Source organism: Oncorhynchus tshawytscha, linkage group LG07, assembly GCF_018296145.1.
Source record: "Oncorhynchus tshawytscha isolate Ot180627B linkage group LG07, Otsh_v2.0, whole genome shotgun sequence".
NCBI classification, from domain to species: domain Eukaryota; kingdom Metazoa; phylum Chordata; class Actinopteri; order Salmoniformes; family Salmonidae; genus Oncorhynchus; species Oncorhynchus tshawytscha.
Genome location: NC_056435.1, coordinates 34,558,914 through 34,582,587, shown reverse-complemented (window position 1 = coordinate 34,582,587; position 23,674 = coordinate 34,558,914). Strand labels below are relative to the sequence as shown.

Sequence of the window (23,674 nt, the reverse complement as noted above, 5' to 3'; positions counted from 1 at the left end):
GATGCTGATCCATCATGTCAATTGATTAAGGCACAATTCTAATGATGTGATTTATCATATTTTGTTAACGTTATAAAAAACATATTAACGAGAGGAGACAATGACCTGTGCTTAAACTTTTATTTTATTTCATTCCAGGTCAACAGTTAACATTGTGTTACTTTCGTCCCATACGTCTCTCCTGTAACATCTCCCAGGCTAAGCCCCAAGACTAGCTAGCATGATGCTTGAAACCTATGCTGTCAGTTAGTCACTAGATGGGGAAAGAAAATGACATATGTTTGGAACCTTAAACAACTTAAACAACTCTACAACCAAAAAACACTCCCGTATCCGTTTTTTAGTTACGTCGCTCAAAACCACTTTTTGTTGATAACTCGTCGAAACATGGTCGGACTGGTATGTTTTTTTGCAGGGAGCTCGTCCTCTGCATTAGGAACATGCTGACTTCACTAGTCATTCTAGATTCTGTCTTATCTGAGAAAATGGGTGTTACTTTCATCCCGGCTCTCCCCTACAGTGAACGGTTTACTGCTGTGATAATTCCAGTCATCAGCCAGGGAAATGGTGGCTTACCCGTGAGTCAGGGAGGGAGGGAAGATAGAAGGGAGAGAGGATGCTGGAAGGGAGGGGGTCCATTTGGAGAGAGGCAGAGAGGACTGCTGGGGGGGTGTTAAACTGGTACGTTTGTCCAAGGTTTGGGGGGCACATTAAAGATAGTTGGGGTAGTGGAGGGGACAATTGTTCCCCAGCCAGGCAGGAGACAGAGCTGGCTCAGGCTGCTTTTGAACAGGGCTGCTCAGCCACAAACACAGCACAGTTCTGGGCTGGCTGACTGGCATTGGTGGGTTTGGATCTGTCTTGGCATGGGCTGCTGTGACAGCTGTCTGGAAATAGAGGGAGCCCCTGAGATGTGAGACGGGGAAGAGTGGGAGCAAAACAACATGCACAAATTACTGTGAAATTCTGTTGCCCTGTTCTCCCTACACAGTTTCCAACACATGCAGAGTAAGAAATATGCGGCTCAGCCAAATCAACATAGAAAAAAAGGTATTATGGGGAGGATACTGTTTCTAAGTACATAATCACTGTAAGGAACATGTTGTAATTGGACACATTTTATCTTAAAGGGATAATCCACCCTAAAAAATAAAAATCGTGAAAGTCCTGTCAATTTTGCGAAAGCCTACAGTAGAAGGCAAAAGTTTGGACACATCTATTCATTCCAGGATTTTTCTTTATTTTTTACTATCTTCTACATTGTGAATAATAGTGAAGACATCACAACTATGAAATAACACATATGGAATCATGTACTAACCAAAAAATTGTTAAAATAAATCCAAATATATTTTATATATGATATTCTTCAAAGTAGCCAACCTTTGCCTTGATGACAGCTTTGCACACTCCTGTCTAAAAATAAAGAATATCCCTGGAATGAGTTGGTATGTCCAAACTGTTGACTGGTACTGTATATACTATCAGTGGGTAAAATAAACATGTTTAGCCATGATTTAACTTCTGAGTCGTCCATCTGTGAAAACCAGGAAATTGTGCAGGAACATGTCATAGCTACATAATTATTTTCAGTTGAGATAGGGTGTAACACACTTTTACATTTCATAACACTTTTAAAGATCATTTAATGTTGATCTGAATCTGAAAACAATTACCTTCACTCCAGATTGCCAAATCAGCAAATATATGGTATGGGATTACTTGTCTAGAACACATCCGTCCGTTTATATCAAATCAAATTTTATTGGTCACATACACATGCGTAGCAGATGTTATTACGGGTGTAGCGAATTGCTTGTATCGTCATGACAAAATGTATATTTTGCTTAGATGTGCTCAATCTAAACAGTGTACCAAATTGTTCTCCTTCATGTGCCATGTTGCAATGCCTCCTGTGTCTGTGGGAAACAGAGATATTACAGAAATTAGGAGATAGGAATCCCATTGGGCAATGACTGGATAAACGCCCCACCAAACTGACTGTCGGCCAATTGCATTCACGTTGTCATGCTGTGTCACGTGCTGCTAAGCTAATCATCACGCAATCCATTCTCAAAGTCAGGTTATGACTCGAGAAACCTGCCTATTTTCCTCGAAGGTACGTTATGTCACGACTCCAAAGCTATGCAAAATATTTGCAATGTTGTACTTCTTGTTCAAGAAATCGGTGATTGTAAAAGTACCCAATTTCATACTTGAGTAAAAGTAAAGATACCAAAATAGAAAACAACTCAAGTAAAAGTCACCCAGTAAAATACTACTTGAGTAAAAGTCTAAAAGTATTTGGTTTTAAATACAGTGCATGTGGAAAGTATTCAGACCCCTTCACTTTTTCACATTTTGTCACATTACAGCCTTATTCTAAAATGGATTAAATTGTTTTTTCCCCCCTCATCAATCTAAGAACAATACCTCATAATGACAAAGCAAAAACTGTTTTTAAATTTTTTGGCCCAAATATGTTAATAATAAATAAGCTGAAATACGACATTTACCTAAGTATTCAGACCCTTTACTCAGTACTTTGTTGAATCACCTTCGGCAGTGATTACAGCCTTGAGATGTTTGATGGGGTTCAAGGATATTCTGAGACTTGTCCCAAAGCCTCTCCTGCGTTGACTTGGTTGTGTGCTAAGGGTCATTGTCCTGTTGGAAGGTGAACTTTCACCCCCAGTCTGAGGTCCTGGGCGCTCTGGAACAAGTTTTCATCAAGGATCTTTCTGTACTGCTCCATTCATCTTTCCCTCAATCCTGACTAGTTTCCCACTCCCTGCCGATGAAAAATATCCCCATAGTATGATGCTGCCACTACCATGATTTACTGTAGAGATGGTGCCAGTTTTCCTCCAGACGTGACGCTTGGCATTCAGGCCAAATAGTTACATTTTCGTTTCATTAGACCAGAGAAGGTGCTTTTTGGCAAACTCCAAGTGGTCTGTCATGTTACTTTTACTGAGGAGTGCCTTCCATCTGGCCACTCTACCATAAATGCCACATTTTTTATTTTAGAATAAGGCTGTAAGATAACAAAATGTGGAAAAAGGGAATGGGTCTGAATACTTTCAGAATTTACTGTATACTTAAGTATCAAAATAAAAGTACAAACATTCCACATTCCTTACATTAAGCAAACCAGACGGCACCATTTTTATTTTTATGTTTAATTTACGGATAGCCAGGGGCACAGTCCAACACTCAGAGATCACTTACACAGGAGGCATTTGTGTTAAGTGATTCCGCTAGATCAGATGACCAGTAGGGATGACCAGGGATGTTCTCTTGACAAGTGTGTGAATTGGACCTTTTTCCTATCCTGCTAAGCATTCGAAATGTAATGACTACTTTTGTCTGTCAGGGAAAATGTACAATTTTCTTTAGGAAAATAGTAAAAGTAAAAGTTGTCAAAAATGTAAATAGTAAAGTACAGATACCCCCCCAAAACTACAGTGGTACTTTATACCACTCCACAAAATGCATGCTAATGTTTGGCTTTTGAGCTAGTGCCCAATTGATTCCCATTCACTCCTTGAAGGAGAATGCCCATTGACGACACATGGGCAACGTACACAATGGGCGTTAATATGATTCTAATGGAGTTTCCCCATCTCCTCAAAAGTATCCCTGTGGGAAAGAAACGTACGCTGCTCTCACTCTGGGCAGAGACAAACTGAAAGTTGAACTCTGTGAGAAGTTGATAGTGTAGTTTGTTTAGCCGATTTTACAGCTAGATATCTACTTCACATGCTAATATCAACTTTGATATTAGCTATGTGTTCTAGCAAGCTACTTAGCCAGCCAGCCCAAAGAGAGAGAGCTTTGCATTGTGGGTTATGTAGTAGACTTTTGTTCACAAAAAGGATGGTTTCAAATATATTAGTGTTATTTAACAATATTTAACACTGTTAATAATAGGAATTAGGGTTTTGGGGTGGATTATCCCATCAATTCTTCCTTTGAGACATATTTCAGGAGTTTCATTACGGTCCAACCTGATGGACCATAGTGATTATTGTTTTCATAAAGGGATTGTGAAGTTTTAAAGAAGGTACCAGCCATGATTCAGCTTGAATAATATTAATGAATCTCAATGTTCACGTAATGTACTAATTTATGGGCTTTCTAACATATTTTTGATCCTTTGTATCAATATTTAAAATACGGCAACACAAATCATTATGGTTATTGCTTGTCACATTGAGTTTGCTTTGTTGTATTACCTAACATAAGCCCATATGGCAGCTTCAACATTCACTGCATCTTCTCCATTATATCACTATAGAGTTATCCCTTTACAAAGAGCAATGTTACAAAACATAGATTTAAATAAAGAGACATGTACTGTATGGCAGTAACTTCTCTACCATTACTCTTGGTGTCGTCCTACCATGAAAGGCCTTGTTAACGACCACTATTTTAAGGTGCCAATTTCCCACTGCTGGTACCCAAGGCACCTTCCCTTTGTGTTACCCAACAGAGAGAATAATAAATATAATTCTCTTTCTCCTCCTCCATTTTGCTGCACTCTAATTTTCCTGCTCAGCCCCCCGCCGCACCTCCCCTACTGCTCGTAACTCTGGGCTGGCTGTGTGCATCTGCCTGGCACACTCAAGCAGCGGGAGGAACAAACAGAGGAGTGGAGGACACAGAGGGTCTTCTATGCCCTCTGGCTTGGATGCCCACCACTGCTAAGGTGAACGGAGCATTACCATCTCAAACACACCAGGAACCAGTTGTCAGGGAGCTAAGAATTTAAACTTGCTACATCTGCTCACAGCTTCACAGCGTCACAGCTATCTCCCTAATATACACTTATGCACACATGCATGTACATAAATACATATGCACAACCACACATTGACACACACACACCCACACAGGGGCAAACTTTGTGATTTTGGAGGCCCCAGGCAGTTTTACTATTTGTAGCCCATGTATCTGATGCCATGCCATACTCTTTTAGACCAGACAGCACCACATACATGGCAGCATTGTCATCGTCGTGGGAACATACGTGGGAACATGGCGCCGAAGGGGATGTCTGCCTATTTATGGGATCTTAACCAACTGTGCTATTTTATTTGTTTTTTCGCATGGTTTGTAACTTATTCATAATTTTTCTTTAATGAGTCGAACGAGAGGGATTTACTCCAGACACTCGAACAGGCCCTCATCCCGTCATTTGCAGGAGAAAGAGACGTGGGAGATCGGGGTGCCTTGTGAGGATCCTGCGATGAGTGGCTAATCTGTCTTTGCCATTGGTACTATTGGCAAACGTACAATCGCTGGATAATAAAGTTGATGAACTACAAGCACGTGTATCCTACCAACGGGACATTAAAACTGTAATATCTTATGTTTCACAGAGCCGTGGCTGAAAGACGACATGAATAACATACAGCTGGCTGGGTTATACACCATATCGACAGGATAGAACAGCAGCCTCTGGTAAGACAAGAGGTGGCGGTCTATGTATATTTGTAAACAACAGCTGGTGCACAATATCTAAGGAAGTCTCAAGGTTTTGCTCACCTGAGGTAAAGTATCTCATGATAACTGTGGACCACACCATCTACCTAGAGAGTTTTCATCTGTATGCTTCGTAGCTGTCTATTTACCACCACAAACCGATGCTGGCACTATGACCACACTCAATGAGCTGTATATGTACATAAGCAAACAGGAAAACGCTCATCCATAGGCAGCACTCCTAGTGGCCGGGGACTTTAATGCAGGGAAACTTAAATCCGTTTTACCTCATTTCTACCAGCATGTTAAATGTGCAACCAGAGGGAAAAAAAACTCTAGACCACCTTTACTTCACACACAGAGACGTGTACAAAGCTCTCCCTCTCCCTCCATTTGGCAAATATGACTATAATTATATCCTCCTGATTCCTGCTTACAAGCAAAAATTAAAGCAGGAAGCACCAGTGACTCTGCCAATAAAAAAAGTGGTCAGATGAAGCAGATGCTAAACTACAGGACAGTTTTGCAAGCACAGACTGGAATATGTTCCAGGATTCTTCCAATGGCATTGAGGAGTACACCACATCAGTCACTGACTTTATCAATAAGTGCATCGAGGACGTCATCCCCACAGTGACTGTACGTACATACCCCAACCAGAAGCCATGGATTACAGGCAACATTGGAACTGAGCTAAAGGGTAGAGCTGCCTCTTTCAAGGAGCGGGACCTGAACCCGGAAGATAGTAAGAAATCCTGCTATGCCATGCGACGAACCATCAAACAGGCCAAGAGTCAATACAGGACTAAGATCGAATCGTACTACACCGGCTCTGACGCTCGTCGGATGTGGCAGGGCTTGCAAACTATTACAGACTACAAAGGGAAGCACAGCTGAGAGTTGCCCAGTGACACAAGCCTACCAGACGAGCTAAAATACTTCCATGCTCGCATTCCATGCATGAGAGCATCAGCTGTTCTGTATGACTGTGTGATGACGCTCTCCGCAGCTGATGTGGGTAAGACCTTTAAACAGGTCAACATTCACAAGGCCGCAAGGCCAGATGGAATCCCAGGATGTGGCTTCACTGACATTTTGACCTCTCCCAGTCTGAGTCTGTAATACAAACACATTTCAAGCAGACCACCACAGTCCCTGTGCCCAAGAACCTAAGGTATCCTGTCTGAATGACTACCGACCCGAGGCACTCATATCTGAAGCCATAAAATGCTTTGAAAGGCTCTTCATGTTTAACATCAACACAATTATCCCAGAAACCCCCGACCCACTCTTATTTGCATACCGCCCCAACAGATTCACAAATGATGCAATCTCTATTGCACTCCACACTGCCCTTTCACACCTGCACAAAGGTAACACCTATGTGAGAACGCTATTCATTGACTACAGCTCAGCGTTCAACACCATAGTGCCCTCAAAGCTCATCACTAAGGTAAGGACCCTGGGATTAAACACTTCCCTTTGCAACTGGATCCTGGACTTCCTGACGTGTCGCCCCCAGGTGTTAAGGGTAGGCAACAACACATCCACCACGCTGATCCTCACCACTGGGGACCCTCAGGGGTGCCTGCTTAGTCCCCTCCTGTACTCCCTGTTCACCCACAACTGTGCGGCCAAGCACTACTCCAATACCATCATTACGTTTGCTGACGACACAACAGTGGTAGACCTGATCACTGACAGCAATGAGGAGAGGTTAGAAACCTGGCTGTGTGGTGCCAGGACGACAACCTTTCCCTCAATGTAATCTAGGCAAAGGAGATGATTGTGGACTACAGGAAAAGGAGGACCGAGCACGCCCCCATTCTCATCGACGGGGCTGTAGTGGTGCAGGTTGAGAGCCTCAAGTTCCTGAGTGTCCACACCACCAACAAACTAACATGGTCCAAGCTGCAAACTAACATGGTACAACTGCACCATTGAGAGCATCCTGACGGGTTACATCACTGCCTGGTATAGCAACTGCTCGGCCTCCGACCACAAAGCACTACCAGTACATTCCTAGTGTCCCTTATGGCTCAGATCAGGTGCTACATAGTACATACACCATAAACATACATCATTTACACACACACACACACAGAAACACACACACACACACAGTCTTGTACAGCAAACCTTGTGGAGACACAATTCAGTCTCATTCAAAATCCTATTTTCCCTAACCATAAATCTAACCCTAACCTAATGTCCCCAGTTACTCCAATTTTTGTTGTGTTTATCATTCATGTATCGTATCGGAGCCTGTGTATCTAGATACGTATCAAATTGTGTTGAAAGGGAATGATGCACATCACTAATAAGTTGGTTTAATTTTCTGTGAAATGTCAGTCTGTGTCACGCCTGCCCCCGCTTCCCCTCCCTGGCGCTCAAGGGCGCCAGGCTACCCGTCATTATACACACCTGTTACCATCATTACACACAGCTGCGCTCATTGGACTCACCTGGACTCCCTCACTTTGTTGATTGTCCCTGCATATATGTCTGCTCCTCTGTGTTGTTCCAAACAGCATTGTTTGTCGTGTTGTGTTTATGTCCTGATGCTGTTCTTGTTCCGTTGCATGTCCGTCTATATTAAATGGTTCACTCCCTGTACCTGCTTCTCATCTCCTGTGTTGGGCGTTACAGTCTTGGAGAGAGCTTTGGCAGCTGTGGCTGATTGGCCGGTTCACAGTAATTCTAGCTAAAGGTGAACTAATACATAGAGGGGGTTAGGTGGTCTATCCCCTATTTTACACACTCAATTTCCTCCTATAAACACTGTTGGTTGGTTTCCTTCTGCCTGACTGTGGACTAGCAACAACAACACGAAAACCAATGGACATCTATGCCACTGAGCCAGCAGATTCAGTTTGTGACTGAACATTGCGTGAATGCTCTCTCATTACGCCAGCTGTGGCAGATGCAACTTTGTTTGGGAGGTGTGAAACGGCAAGAGGATCTGGGTGCTAAACAAAGCCTCAATGCCACCACAAAAACAGGCAAGCCAGCAAAGCAGCCAGCGCTGGATAATGTGGTGATTACAGAGCTTGGATGAGGCAAACTCCCTTCTATTAAAAGCATCATGCTCTGAGCATATTTCAATCTCCGTTTAAACGCTGGATGGCAATGAGTAAAACCCCTCCTCCACACCCTCTCAATCCCTCTCAACACACACACACACACACACACACACACACACACACACACACACACACACACACACACACACACACACACACACACACACACACACACACACACACACACACACACACACACACACACACACACACACACACACAAAGGGACACACACCCAGTGACAAGCATTCCAGCTGTAAAGCACAGAGCATCATGTCTTGAGTGGAGGGGGGTTAATAGGCATGCTTCATTAGATGATAGTCTCGATGCAGAAGTGGGCAGTCTTGCTTTAAGACATGTGATCCAGCTCTCTCACTCTCTCTCCCGCTCTCCCTCTCTCCCTCTCTTTCTCACCCTCTCTCTCTTGGTCTCTCTCTCTCTATGGACATTCCCTCGCTCTCCCTTTCGCTCTCTGGCTGGGCTGTATTGTAATACACATATAGACACTACTTAGTGCTTTGGAAAGAGGGTTGAGCCTCACACACACAACCAGAGCAGCTTCTCAATGGGGGGACGGAGCCAAGAGGAGACAGAACTATCGTTCCGCTGGAGCCAATCTCCGTCCGTGTCTGAGAAGTGAGGAGGCAAATTAACTCCCTGTCGTCACGAGAGGGCTTTCATCCTCACAGGAGTAAGAAGAGAGAGAAAAGGGAGAGGGAGAAAGAAGGAGAGAAAGGAGCTGCTGTCTGCGCTGATATAAAGGTGACCTGAGCAGCTTTCCATCCTGTAAACCCTGGCTAGTTTGTGACAGAGTGTCGTGGCTGTGAGCTGAGGAGGTTTCTGGTGACTGCACTCTCAGGATTTCAGACGGACAGTGAGAGGAGGGAGCCGAAACAACAGAGCTCCTCACCCTCTTATCCTGCAGCGCTGTGCTCATTTACACCTGGATCGTTGTTGGGAAACCCTGGCCTCAGACTATGGATGGATTTAAGACAGTGTTGTGAGTCTGTTGGACAGACGGTGATACCGACAGCCGGGCTCTTTTTCTTCTGACCAGACAGACCACTCAGGTAAAGGGTTTGGGGCTATTCTTTGGGACTCTGTTAGTGCTTTGTGATTATATTCTGTTCCTTTTGAAAATATACTTTCATTTAAAACAATCGGATTATGGAGCTCTTTCAAGATAAGGTTTAGCTGTCATGTTTGTAAGAAGTGGAAGGGCTCCAGGAGCCACTGTATTAAGATGACAGGTATGGGCTGTGAGCAACAGACAGGCAGAGCATGTGACATGACCAGCATACATGTGTTGGATTGAACTGCTGTATGGTTTAATGAGGAGTGTAGGCTATGCACATTCCAGATATGGCGTGTTTTTGGACATTTCCTGTTGTCTGATATGCTGAAAGTGCCATGCAGTTCTAAGTAGGGCAGAGATGTCAGTCTTATGCTGCTACTTATGGAACACAATAGGCAAGGCTGTAACATGCAAATGTTCTAGCCCAGACTCTTCTTTATTCATTTTAATGCAAGGCTATATTAGAAAGAGTTATTAGTCTTAATTGAGATCTTAAATTGACACATGATATCCATATCAAGTCTATTCCATTGACATTTTTCTACAGGCTATCCTAAGCTGAACCGTGTCAAAGGCATTTACTTACCATGTAAAATTGCCCCTTTACAACCATGTTGTAGGGAAAGCTACACATCAGCAGGAAGCCTATCTTGTGCAGAGACAGTGCGCAGGTGTGTCCAAGCAGGGACCATTGCACTACGTGTTTCGTCTAAATTGGCCGGACATTGGATGCTCGTAAGAAAGGCAATGTAACATCTATTCCACAACCATCAAGGCCGATATAAATCAATGGTCTAATTAGACCCAAAGAGACAACCAAATGGCTCGTTAAACAGGCGCAAATGGCCAATCCTGCATGAAGTGCGCATTGTTTTTTTTTCATAAAAAAACACAGAGGTAGGGATTCAAACTAAAAGTCATGTGTAAATGAATTGCTTTACATAGCACTGACATGGTGATTTTTTATTTTTTCATGTGGCTACCATTAACTTGTGAAAGTTTACATTGAAATTCATAGGCCTAAGCCTGTGTGGTCCAAATATCTTTCTGGGTCTCCTCTCCATCCATATTCTCTCGCGCTGTCGGTCAAGACAACATTCCTTATTTGACATGAATGCATGCTGACAGTCCAAGAGTTGCTCAAAGCTGAAACGAAAGGAGGGGAGGACGAAAGAGCAGCTTCTTCTCTTCATGCCGTTGTTCAGGCTAAAGATTCCGTTTTTTTTTTCAGGAACAAGGCAGTTTGCCAGAGAGAAACAGCGCTGTAAAAAGCATTCCCTGGGGAACAGTTCACATTTCCACAAAACTGCGGATTACAGCGGATTTATTGCAGGAGAGGGGATTACAATATGCCGTTAATAATTATATGATTAATTTCTGCTTGTTGAATATTCAGTAGGCTAGTCTCAATGTCATTTCAGAGTAGAGGAAGGTCTACTTTTTCTCAAACCGACATGCACATACCAAGTTTCTAGCCTATAATTTGGAGAGAAAAGAATCTAGATAGGCAGCTACACAGCCAGAGTATGTGATAGCAACAGAATAGCTTAAATAGGCTACATGTGTAAAGTATTCCCCACTTCAAATAGTCTTTGAAGCAATTGTTTTCACAATTTCTAAATGTGAAACTCTTATTCAGTAATAACTCAGAAGTGGTGTAAAACAGGCATTATAGCTGACTAGGCACGGACCGACTTTTTGGTGGTGTCTGGACCGGATGTTTTGTGGGGGTCTTTTGATGCGGTCTGGACCGGCCTTGATTTCACAACCAATCTGAACTAATCATAGACCTAAAGTACCATTAAGAAGTTTGCAAACACCTACTCATTCAAGGGTTTTTCCTTTATTTTTTAAATATTTTCTACATTGTAGAATAATAGTGAAGACATCAAAACTATGAAATAACACATATAGAATAATGTAGTAACCAAAAAAGTGTTACAAAAATTAAAAGATATTTGATATTCTTCAAAGTAGCCACCCATTTGCCTTGATGACAGTTTTGCATACTCTTGGTATTCTCTCAACCAGCTTCACCTGGAATGCTTTTCCAACTGTCTTCAAGGAGTTCCAACATATGCTGAGCAGTTCTTGGCTGATTTTCCTTCACTGTGCGGTCCAACTCATCCCAAACCATCTCAATTGGGTTGAGGTCGGGTGATTGTGTAGGCCAAGTCATCTAATGCCGCACTCCACTCTCCTTCTTGGTCAAATAGCCCTTACACAGTCTGGATGCGTGTTAAGTCATTGTCCTGTTGAAAAACAAATGATAGTCCCACTAAGTGCAAACCAGATGGGATGGCATATCGCTGCAGAATGCTGTGGTAGCCATGCTGGTTAAGTGTGCCTAGAATTATAAATAAATCACTGACAGTGTCACAAGAAAATCACCCCCACACCATCACACCTCTCCCTCCGTGCTTCACGGTGGGAACTACACATGCAGAGATCATCCGTTCACCTACTCTGTGTCTCACAAAGACAAGGCGGTTGGAAACAAAAATCGCAATTTTGGACTCATCAGACAAAAGGACAGATTTTCACCGGTCTAATGTACATTGCTCATGAATCTTGCACGTCTCAAGCACGTCTCTTCTTATTTTTGGTGTCCTTTAGTAGTGTTTTTTTTGTAGCTGGTTGAGAGAATGTCAATAGTGTTCAAAGCTGTCATCGAGGCAAAGGGTGGCACTTTGAAGCTACTTTGAAGAATATCAAATAAAAATATACATTTGATTTGTTTAACACTTTCTTGGTTACTACATGATTCCATATGTGTTATTTCATAGTTTTGATGTCTTCAATACAATTCCACAATGTAGAAAATAGTAAAAAGAAAGAAAAACCATTGAATGAGTAGGTGTATAGGTGAGTCTGAACAGGTGTGTCCAAACTGTTGACTGGTACTGTATATGTTTGGTTCAGATTTCATCCTGTCCAGCCTTGATTTCAACATCCACAGACATACTGTCCGGACCGCCTGTATTTGGCCAAAACAGGGAAGTCTGTCATTGTTTCAGATTTGGTCCTGTCCATACCAGCTTTGATTTGGCCCAAACATATGCGTCTATAACTGATTCAGATTGGTTCGGTCTGGACCTGACCAAATCTGATCCAATCATAGACATCTATGTTTCACAAGTTTGAACAGCACAGTGCAGTAGAGCACAGCAGAGTACACTACATTACAGTAACGTATAGTAAAGAAACAGAGTACAGTACTGTAGAGTACAGTACAATACAGTAGAGCACAGTAGATTACAGTAAAGTAAAGAACCCGTACTGTACTCTACTGTGCTCTACTGTGCATCTTTCCCCTTGAAGACGATTAGATTTGTATCTAGATACTGTACACGGGCTCCGATTCAATACAGGAATGATATGCTTTTGTTTGAAACGATTCAGTGCAATTCGGTTTGATTCGAGGAATGAATCGATGCGATTTATTTCGATGTGATATGATCCGACACACTAACATTTGTTGCATAAACACGTGTGTGCGTGCGCGCGCGCGTGTGTGTGTATGTGTGTGTGTGTGTGTGTGTGTGTGTGCGTGTGTGTGCGTGTGTGTGTGTGTGTGTGTGTGTGTGTGTGTGTGTGTGTCTGTGTGTGTAAATTATTTAAATGTCTATGGTGTTTGTAAGCACCTGAGATGAGCCATAAGGTTGACTGGGCATCTACAACCCCACTATCAGATTAGGGGGAGCAATGTATAGGCTACTTTTTGTCCACTTTTGATCTGAAATCACCATCACCCGCTGATGAACTTTTGCAGGTTAAAAGTAATTGAGCTGGTAATGTATCAATATTTATCTTAAGAAATTTGCTATGACAAAGCAAATGAATTGATAGAACAAATCAAATGGTTTTGACCATTTACACATTTTTACTGGAGTGAGATTCTCTTTTCCTCCCGCATTGACCATGCAGTGCGGCTCACGAAAGTGATTGCTGTCCTAGTTATGGAATTATCAACTTTACCCTGTATATCTAAAAATGACCATATACACTGATTGTTTAAAGCAAAACTAACAGAACTATTGCTCATGCTGAACCTGAACAATCAAAACAAAATCAAATGTGTTCACCGTGGGGACGACAATGGAAATGGTCAGATGACGCAGATGCTAAGCTACAGGACTGTTTTGCTAGCACAGACTGGAATATGTTCACCACATCAGTCACTGGCTTCATTAATAAGTGCATCGATGACGTCGTCCCCACAGTGACCATATGTACATCTCCCAACCAGAACCCATTGACTACGTTTATTAGAAATATATCCAGACTGCTGGAGCGGACCAGCCTCCACCGGCCTGAGGAGAGACACATGGAACGAGGAGTTAATGCGGTAATTGGGGGGAGGTTGTAACATACCTCATTCACTCTCCTCAGGACTTTAAATTGCCCCACAAACCGCGGACCCAGCTTCCGACAGGGCAGGCGGAGGGGCAGGTTTCGGGTCGAGAGCCAGACCCTGTCCCCCGGTGCGAACACCGGGGCCTCACTGCAGTGACGGTCAGTCCCCTCGCCGCCCGGATGTACTCCAGATTGTGGTGGTCAGTCCAGATGAGAAAAGGGTGCCTAGCCCCCTCAAGTCAATGTCTCTACACCTTCAGGGCCTTGACGACAGCCAACAACTCCCAGGTCCCCAGCGTCATAGTTTCACTCCGCCGGGCTGAGCCTCTTCGAGAAGAAGGCAAAAGGGCGGAGCTTTGGTGGCGTACCCGAGCGCTGAGAGAGCACAGCTCCTATCCCAGCCTCGGACGCATCCACCTCCACTATGAACGCCAAAGAGGGATACGGATGAGCCAACACAGGAGCCGAGGTAAACAAAGCCCCCAGGGGACTGAAAGCCCTGTCCGCCTCAGCTGTCCACTGCAAATGCACCGGGTCCCCCTTCAGCAGTGAAGTGATGGGAGCCGCTACCTGACCAAAACCCCGGATAAGCCTCCGGTAGTAGTTGGCAAACCCTAAGAATCGCTGCACCTCCTTTACCGTGTTGGGAGTCGGCCAATTACGCACGGCTTCAATGCGGTCACCCCTGACGTGGAAATGCGATACCCTAGGAAGGAGACACATGCTCGGTGCGCTTGCAGCACCACGGGAAACGCAGGAGAGTCAATATGGAAAAAACTCATTTTCTCCATGTGACCCCTGCGTCACCATGCCCAAAAGAGGGGTGACCTCCCTAATTAACCCTGACCCTAATGGTCGACTATCTAAGGCGTGAACGGGGAAGGGCACATCCACGGGAACAATGGGGGTCCCTAAACTATGAGCTAACGCTCTATCAATGAAATTCCCAGCTGCGCCTGAATCTACGAGCGCTTTATGCCGGGAAAGCGGGGAAAACTCAGGAAAAGTGACAGACCCAAACATGCAACAGAGGACTCTGGGTGAGAATGGTGCCAGCTCACCTGGGGTGATGCCAGAGTGCCATGCCTGCTGCCTCGATTCCCAGAGGAACCAACCCGGCACCGACCAGCAGTGTGACCTCTGTGGCCACAGATGGTGCACGAGCGGAAACCCCCTCCGGTCTCCCTGCGCACCGCCCCTCCCAGCTCCATGGGTATAGAAGAGGGGCTGCGGGAGGATGGAACCACCAGACCCCGATCTGGACGTCTGCGATGGTCCAATGCCGCATCTCCCTCTCTCCACACGCGTTGGCCCACTCCAGGGCTTACCTGGTGAGGCACGAGACGAGGGCAGACACCCTCTCATGGTCCGATGGAGCTGGGTGGACCGTGGCCAGATAGAGGTTAAGTTGAAGGAGGAACCCTGGCAGTTGTCAGCACTCCCGTCGTACTCCTGTGACAAGGAGAGACGGATCCCACTGGGCTCAGGCGGGAAAGGGGTGCTCAGGAGAGACCTCGGTTGTACTGGTGGAGGTGCTGGAAGACTTCGGCGGAAGTCGTGACAGTGAATGTGACAGACGGGAACAATAATAAATATTCTATGTTGTAATCTTCATTTGGCTCCTCTATCCTAAATTAAATTTAAAAAAAGTAATATTATTGTGATAATGCTGGTCATAGAATCACAAACCCCAAAATATGCATTTTCAACATCCGTAAATGCCATATTTTCAATTTTTATTCAGAACTGAAAAGGTACCTGATTTCATGGTCCGGAAAATACGCATTTTCAATGTCCGGAAAATAAGTCCTTTCATCTTTCATTCAGATCTGAAAATTAACCTGATTTCAATGTCCGAAAAATATGTATTTTCAACATCTGAAAAATACAGTATGTATTTAAAATGTCAGATAAAAACTTTTTTTTCACCTATATTTCAGAACCTAAATTGAGCCAATTGCAATGTCTTTTCAACTTAGTTTTGCTTACTGGGAGGTCTCTTTAGGTCTGCTGATTCTTTGCCATTTATCAATACTATAACAAAAAAAACTACCAAGAGGACAACACAATGGCAATCTGTGCCATACTACGGTCCAAACGTGTTTCACGTACAAGGGAGATAGCAATAAGGACAGTCTTTCAGTTGAAGTCAGGTATTTTATTTTACTGCAATTGATCAGTGTTCAGCAGTCGACTTGAATATAAAAGGTGTCAATATTTTTTATTTTTTATTTAACCAGATAGGCTAGTTGAGAACAAGTTCTCATTTACAATTGCGACCTGGCAGAGATAAAGCAAAGCAGTGTGACACAAACAACAACACAGAGTTACACATGGAATAAACAAACATACAGTCAATAACACAATAGAGAAAAAATGTCTATATACATTGTGTGCAAATTAGGTAAGATAAGGGAGATAAGGCAATAAGTAGGCCATAGTGGGGATATAAATACAATTTAGCAATTAAACACTGGAGTGATAGATGTGCAGAAGATGAATGTGCAAGTAGAGATACTGGGGTGCAAAGAAGCATAAAACAAATAACAGTATGGGGATGAGGTAGTTGGATGGGATATTCACAGATGGGCTATGTACAGTGATCTGTGAGCTGCTCTGACAGCTGGAGCTTAAAGTTAGTGAGGGAGATATGGGTCTCCAGCTTCAGTGATTTTTGCAAATCGTTCCAGTAATTGGCAGCAGAGAACTGTTATTGTGAAGCTCAACAAAGTCACATATAGATGATTTGAACATACTGTGCAAAAAATGCTAATATCAATACCATGACTTGAATAGGATTTGTACCACAAATGCTGAAACGTTAGCATTTGGAAACAGTGCCAAATAAACTAAACCAAAGCATGGATTGCTGTTTGTGGTAGATTTTGGCAGATTGTGGTAAATTGCGTCATTCTGGCAACAATGGCTAACACTCAAATAACATGCCATAGAATTCTGTGGCACCCAGCAAGCAGTGCTGCAGTATGCCACAACTTTTAAAGGAAGAACCACGGTATCTTTCAACTATGCTGTGTTTAATATACAATTTGAATCTATTTTATCAAATATAATCCACAGATTGAGAGTTGAAGATAAAGACTTTTACTAAGAGTATTAGTATATTATCACCTGACCGACCAGGTTTCTCCAGATCTCCCAACAATTTTTGATTAATGTTGTGCTTTTTCAGCTATTCCCGAACCTGAGACCGGAAACTGGTTACCTGAGGGCTATACCAGAAGAAAGGGTATATTCTTTCTGTATCCTCACAACAAAATCTGCAGAGCTGCGATGATTGTATACTCTAAATATTCAACATTTTGATGGTGGCAAGAACAATAGTTTTAGCTGAAAAGCACGAAGTCTTAAACCTTGCGTCATTTTATATCACTCATTCCCCCTGTGCCATAAAATCGGTACATAAAAAAATCTTTTCTAAGCTATTTTGCAATCTGTATAGCACAGCTTTCAACATTCTGGTGTTCAAATGAAACTGGTATACGTTTTTGGGGGTAATGCTGTAATTAATTGGCTGTAATCTTGGATTGAGCGGACCTTGCCATAACTCTGATAACGCCATGAAAGACATAATTCTACCCTTCCAAACTATATAATTTACAAACACTCTGAGATTGTTTATCAGTATGGGACCAGGTCACTTTTACAAATGAGGATGTGGAAAATCTACTGAATGACTGGGATGCAGTTTTGGAAGGCTGTAGTGAATTCAGGGCCGAGCATGTTTCACAATGGAATTATGAGGAGAGGAGGTAGTAACACCTGGAGAGGCGGAGTTATTATTCACTGTGAGGAAGGGCGAGCGAGGCGTGGGTCCATATGTCGGCCTTCAGCATCCGTTAGGCGATCGTTAAATGAATGGCCAAGGCATCTCATCATGCCTTTATGTGTGGAATGGAAGCATACATTTTGGGCCTTTATATTTTGAGTTGGTAGGCTACAGTGTGTACATGGTGTGAAGATGATGATCAAAATTGGTTGATTTGTGATCTTAGGTTTAAGTAGTGTCTATTTTCCAATTGCACAGTGTTGTTTGGAACTCGTAAAATATGTCCATCGATGGAGAGGTGACTGTCTTGCAGGTAATATCTTTGCAACACATGCAACACTAGGGATTTAATGGTCCCGTTTTCTCTGTAGCTACCCCATACACAAGTCTGGGATATTTTTTTGTCTCTGAGTCATGTCACAATAATTTTCTGTTCTCATGTAGTATGGTGATTTTTGACAAGTTTGACCTTGTCCCTTTCTCTTCAGATAGAGTTGTTTTGATTGTCCTGGGATAGCCCTCCCCATGTTGGCCATGCCGATCAATGTTTATACCTGTTTTTTCTTCGAAGAGCCACTGTCCCTGACTTCACCTCTCCTAACCTCTCTCATTTGGTTTGTGTTTCTTTTCAATGTTCCTTCCATATATTTTGTGGGTCACCCTCCATCACCCCCTCAGTCTTTTCTATCTCCTCCATTAGACACCCTCTGCTATGTCTCTTAAACCCTCTCTCTGATTTCCTCCTATAGTTGCCCCTGCCATGTCTCTTTAACCCCCTCTCAGTTCCCCCTATAGCTGCCCCTGCCATGTCTCTTTAACCCCTCTCAGTTCCTGCTGTAGTTGCCCCTGCCCTGTCTCTTTAACCCCCTCTCAGTTCCTCCTATAGTTGCCCCTGCCATGTCTCTTTAACCCCTCTCAGTTCCTCCTATGTTGCCCCTGCCATGTCTCTTTAACCCTCTCTCTGATTTCCTCCTATAGTTGCCCCTGCCATGTCTCTTTAACCCCCTCTCAGTTCCCCCTATAGCTGCCCCTGCCATGTCTCTTTAACCCCTCTCAGTTCCTGCTGTAGTTCCCCTGCCCTGTCTCTTTAACCCCTCTCAGTTCCTCCTATAGCCCCTGCCATGTCTCTTTAACCCCTCTCAGTTCCCCTATAGTTGCCCCTGCCATGTCTCTTTAACCCCTCTCAGTTCCTCCTATAGTTGCCCCTGCCATGTCTCTTTAACCCCTCTCAGTTCCTCCTGTAGCTGCCCCTGCCCTGTCTCTTTAACCCCTCTCAGTTCCCCCTATAGTTGCCCCTGTCATGTCTCTTTAACCCCTCTCAGTTCCTCCTATAGTTGCCCCTGCCATGTCTCTTTAACCCCTCTCAGTTCCTCCTGTAGCTGCCCCTGCCCTGTCTCTTTAACCCCTCTCAGTTCCCCTATAGTTGCCCCTGCCCTGTCTCTTTAACCCCTCTCAGTTCCCCCTATAGTTGCCCCTGCCATGTCTCTTTAACCCCTCTCAGTTCCTCCTGTAGCTGCCCCTGCCCTGTCTCTTTAACCCCTCTCAGTTCCCCTATAGTTGCCCCTGTCATGTCTCTTTAACCCCCTCTCAGTTCGTCCTGTAGCTGCCCCTGCCCTGTCTCTTTAACCCCTCTCAGTTCCCCCTATAGTTGCCCCTGTCATGTCTCTTTAACCCCTCTCAGTTCCTCCTGTAGCTGCCCCTGCCCTGTCTCTTTAACCCTGTTCCCCCTGTCCCCTGTCATGTCTAACCCCTCTCAGTTCCTCCTATAGTTGCCCCTGCCATGTCTCTTTAACCCCTCTCAGTTCCCCTATATTTGCCCCTGCCATGTCTCTTTAACCCCTCTCAGTTCCCCCTATAGTTGCCCCTGCCATGTCTCTTTAACCCCTCTCAGTTCCCTATAGTTGCCCCTGCCATGTCTCTTTAACCCCTCTCAGTTCCCCCTATAGTTGCCCCTGTCATGTCTCTTTAACCCCTCTCAGTTCGTCCTATAGTTGCCCCTGCCATGTCTCTTTAACCCCTCTCAGTTCCCCCTATAGCCCCTGCCATGTCTCTTTAACCCCTCTCAGTTCCTCCTATAGTTGCCCCTGCCATGTCTCTTTAACCCCTCTCAGTTCCCCTATAGTTGCCCCTGCCATGTCTCTTTAACCCCTCTCAGTTCCTCCTATAGTTGCCCCTGCCATGTCTCTTTAACCCCTCTCAGTTCCCCCTATAGTTGCCCCTGCCATGTCTCTTTAACCCCTCTCAGTTCCTCCTATAGTTGCCCCTGCCATGTCTCTTTAACCCCCTCTCAGTTCCTCCTATAGTTGCCCCTGCCATGTCTCTTTAACCCCTCTCAGTTCCCCCTATAGTTGCCCCTGCCATGTCTCTTTAACCCCTCTCAGTTCCTCCTGTAGCTGCCCCTGCCCTGTCTCTTTAACCCTCTCTCTGATATCCGCCTGTAGCTTCCCCTGCCATGTCTCTTTAACCCCTCTCAGTTCCTCCTATAGTTGCCCCTGTCATGTCTCTTTAACCCCTCAGTTCCTCCTCAGTTCCCCTCCTCTGATATCCGCCTGTAGCCCCTGCCATGTCTCTTTAACCCCTCTCAGTTCCCCCTATAGTTGCCCCTGCCATGTCTCTTTAACCCTCTCAGTTCCCCCAGTTCCCCTCCCTGTCTCTTTAACCCTCTCAGTTCCTCCTATAGTTGCCCGTCATGTCTCTTTAACCCCCTCTCAGTTCCTCCTATAGTTGCCCCTGCCATGTCTCTTTAACCCCTCTCAGTTCCTCCTATAGTTGCCCCTGTCATGTCTCTTTAACCCCTCTCAGTTCCTCCTATAGTTGCCCCTGTCATGTCTCTTTAACCCCTCTCAGTTCCTCCTATAGTTGCCCCTGTCATGTCTCTTTAACCCCCTCTCAGTTCCTCCTGTAGCTGCCCCTGCCCTGTCTCTTTAACCCCTCTCAGTTCCTCCTATAGTTCCCCTGCCATGTCTCTTTAACCCCCTCTCAGTTCCCCCTAGTTGCCCCTGTCATGTCTTTAACCCCTCTCAGTTCCTCCTGTAGCTGCCCCTGTCATGTCTCTTTAACCCCTGTTCCTCCTATGCCCCTGCCATGTCTCTTTAACCCCCTCTCAGTTCCTCCTGTAGCTGCCCCTGCCATGTCTCTTTAACCCCTCTCAGTTCCTCCTATAGTTGCCCCTGTCATGTCTCTTTAACCCCCTCTCAGTTCCTCCTATAGTTGCCCCTGCCATGTCTCTTTAACCCCCTCTCAGTTCCTCCTGTAGCTGCCCCTGCCATGTCTCTTTAACCCCCTCTCAGTTCCTCCTGTAGCTGCCCCTGCCCTGACATGTCTCTTTAACCCTCTCTCTGCCCTCCTCCTGTAGCCACTCTGCCACCCTGCCCTGCCATGTTGCTTTAACCTTCTCTTTGCACTCTTTCTGCAGCCGCTCTGCCATGTCCTGGTTCCTGGGCCTGTGGATTAGCCTAGGCTTCCTGCTGCTGTGCCAGGCCACACTGTACGAGACTATCCAGCAGCACCACGTTCCGCGACCCGGACGCAATGCCATACAGATCCTGGGTGAGCCCCTGTCTCTGTTCTGTCTGCCACATCACATGCTACCCAGTACCCAGCCAGTCTCTCAGGGGAGCTCTCTGAGAAGTGTCAGGGTATAATAATGCTATGTTACCATTCACTGTGTCCCTGGTGGATACAGTGAGAAAACAGTCTTCTGTCTTTTTGTAATAGCGATGGTTTTTGATGGTGGTTTGAAAACACTATGGTAGCTACTGTGAGAAGAAGTGCCCTGTGGTTGCATTTGTTTTTGTGCTTGTTCTATAGATGCTAGCATGGTATAGTGGATTGTTTGTTTCTATAGATGCTAGCATGGTATAGTGGATTGTTTGTTTCTATAGATGCTAGCATGGTATAGTGGATTGTTTGTTTCTATAGATGCTAGCATGGTATAATGGATTGTTTGTTTCTATAGAGGCTAGCATGGTATAGTGGATTGTTTGTGTCTATAGATGCTAGCATGGTATAATGTATTGTTTGTTTCTATAGAGGCTAGCATGGTATAGTGGATTGTTTGTTTCTATAGATGCTAGCATGGTATAGTGGATTGTTTGTGTCTATAGATGCTAGCATGGTATAATGGATTGTTTGTTTCTATAGATGCTAGCATGGTATAGTGGATTGTTTGTTTCTATAGATGCTAGCATGGTATAGTGGATTGTTTGTTTCTATAGATGCTAGCATGGTATAGTGGATTGTTTGTTTCTATAGATGCTAGCATGGTATAATGGATTGTTTGTTTCTATAGATGCTAGCATGGTATAGTGGATTGTTTGTTTCTATAGATGCTAGCATGGTATAGTGGATTGTTTGTTTCTATAGAGGCTAGCATGGTATAATGGATTGTTTGTTTCTATAGATGCTAGCATGGTATAATGGTTTGTTTGTTTCTATAGATGCTAGCATGGTATAATGGATTGTTTGTTTCTATAGATGCTAGCATGGTATAATGGATTGTTTGTTTCTATAGATGCTAGCATGGTATAGTGGATTGTTTGTTTCTATAGATGCTAGCATGGTATAATGGTTTGTTAGTTTCTATAGATGCTAGCATTGTATAATGGATTGTTTGTTTCTATAGATGCTAGTATGGTATAATGGATGGTTTGTTTCCAAGGGTTCATTGCTTATGGCTCCAGCTCTACATACAGCACCAGTCAAAAGTTTGGACACACTACTCATTCAAGGCTTTTTCTTTATTTTTACTATTTTCTACATTGTAGACTAATAGTGAAGACGTCACAACTATGAAATAACACATATAGAATCATGTAGTAACCAAAAAAGTGTTAAACAAATCAAAATATATTTTATATTTGAAGTAGCCACCCTTTGCCATGAGACAGCTTTTGCACAGAGTTCCCACATTTGCTGAGCACTTGTTGGCTGCTTTTCCCTCACTCTGTGGTCCACTTCATCCCAAACCATCTCAATTTGGTTGAGGTCGGGAGATTGTGGAGGCCATGCCATCTGATGCAGCACTATCAGTCTCCTTCGGCCAGTAGGTGTGTTTTGGGTCATTGTCCTGTTGAAAAACAAATGATAGTCCCACTAAGCGCAAACCAGATGGGATGATGTATCGCTGCAGAATGCTGTGGTAGCCATGCTGTTTAAGTGTGCCTTGAATTCTAAATAAATCACCAACAGTGTCACCAGCAAAGCACCCCCACACCATCACACCTCCTCCTCTATGCTTCATGGTGGGAACCACACATGCGGAGATCAACCGTTCACCTACTCTGCATCTCACAAGGACAGATTTCCACCGGTCTAATGTCCATTGCTCGTGTTTCTTGGCCCAATCAAGTCTCTTATTTTTATTAGTGTCCTTTAGTAGTGGTTTCTTTGCAGCAATTTAACCATGAAGGCCTGATTCACGCAGTCTAATCTGAAGAGTTGATGTACAGATGTGTCTGTTACTTGAACTCTGTGAGGCATTTATTTGGGCTGCAATCTGAGGTGCAGTTTACTCTAATGAACTTATCCTCTGCAGCAGAGGTAACTCTGGGTCTTGAGCTGGTCTTGCCGTAATATGCACTTGGTCTTTTACCAAATAGGGCTATCTTATGTATACCCTCCTACCTTGTCACAACACAACTGATTGGATCAAACGCATTAAGAAAGAAAGAAATTCCACAAATTATCTTTTAAGAAGGCACACCTGTTAATTGAAACGCATTGCAGGTGACTACCTCTTGAAGCTGGTTGAAAGAATACCAAGAGTATGCAAAGCTGTCATCAAGGCAAAGGGTGGCTACTTGGAAGAATCTCAAATATGAAATATATTTTGATTTGATTAACACTTTTTTGGTTACTACATTATTCCATATGTGTTATTTCATA

At 44.1% G+C, this 23,674-nt stretch overlaps 1 protein-coding gene across 2 annotated transcripts in view; it reads left to right on the top strand.

Annotated features, from left to right (window-relative positions):
* Positions 1 to 8,971: 8,971 nt before the first annotated feature.
* The window catches only part of LOC121846792 (chemokine-like protein TAFA-1), a 264,698-nt gene continuing 249,995 nt past the window's right edge, over positions 8,972 to 23,674 (top strand). The window contains exons 1-2 of one of the 2 annotated variants that reach the window (XM_042324337.1): positions 8,972 to 9,640; positions 21,204 to 21,337. In XM_042324337.1, coding sequence (XP_042180271.1) covers positions 21,214 to 21,337 — 124 coding nt within the window. In that variant the 5' untranslated portion in view covers positions 8,972 to 9,640; positions 21,204 to 21,213. The remainder of the gene's footprint in view (positions 9,641 to 21,203; positions 21,338 to 23,674) is intronic. The other variant, XR_006083726.1, reaches the window with a different exon arrangement.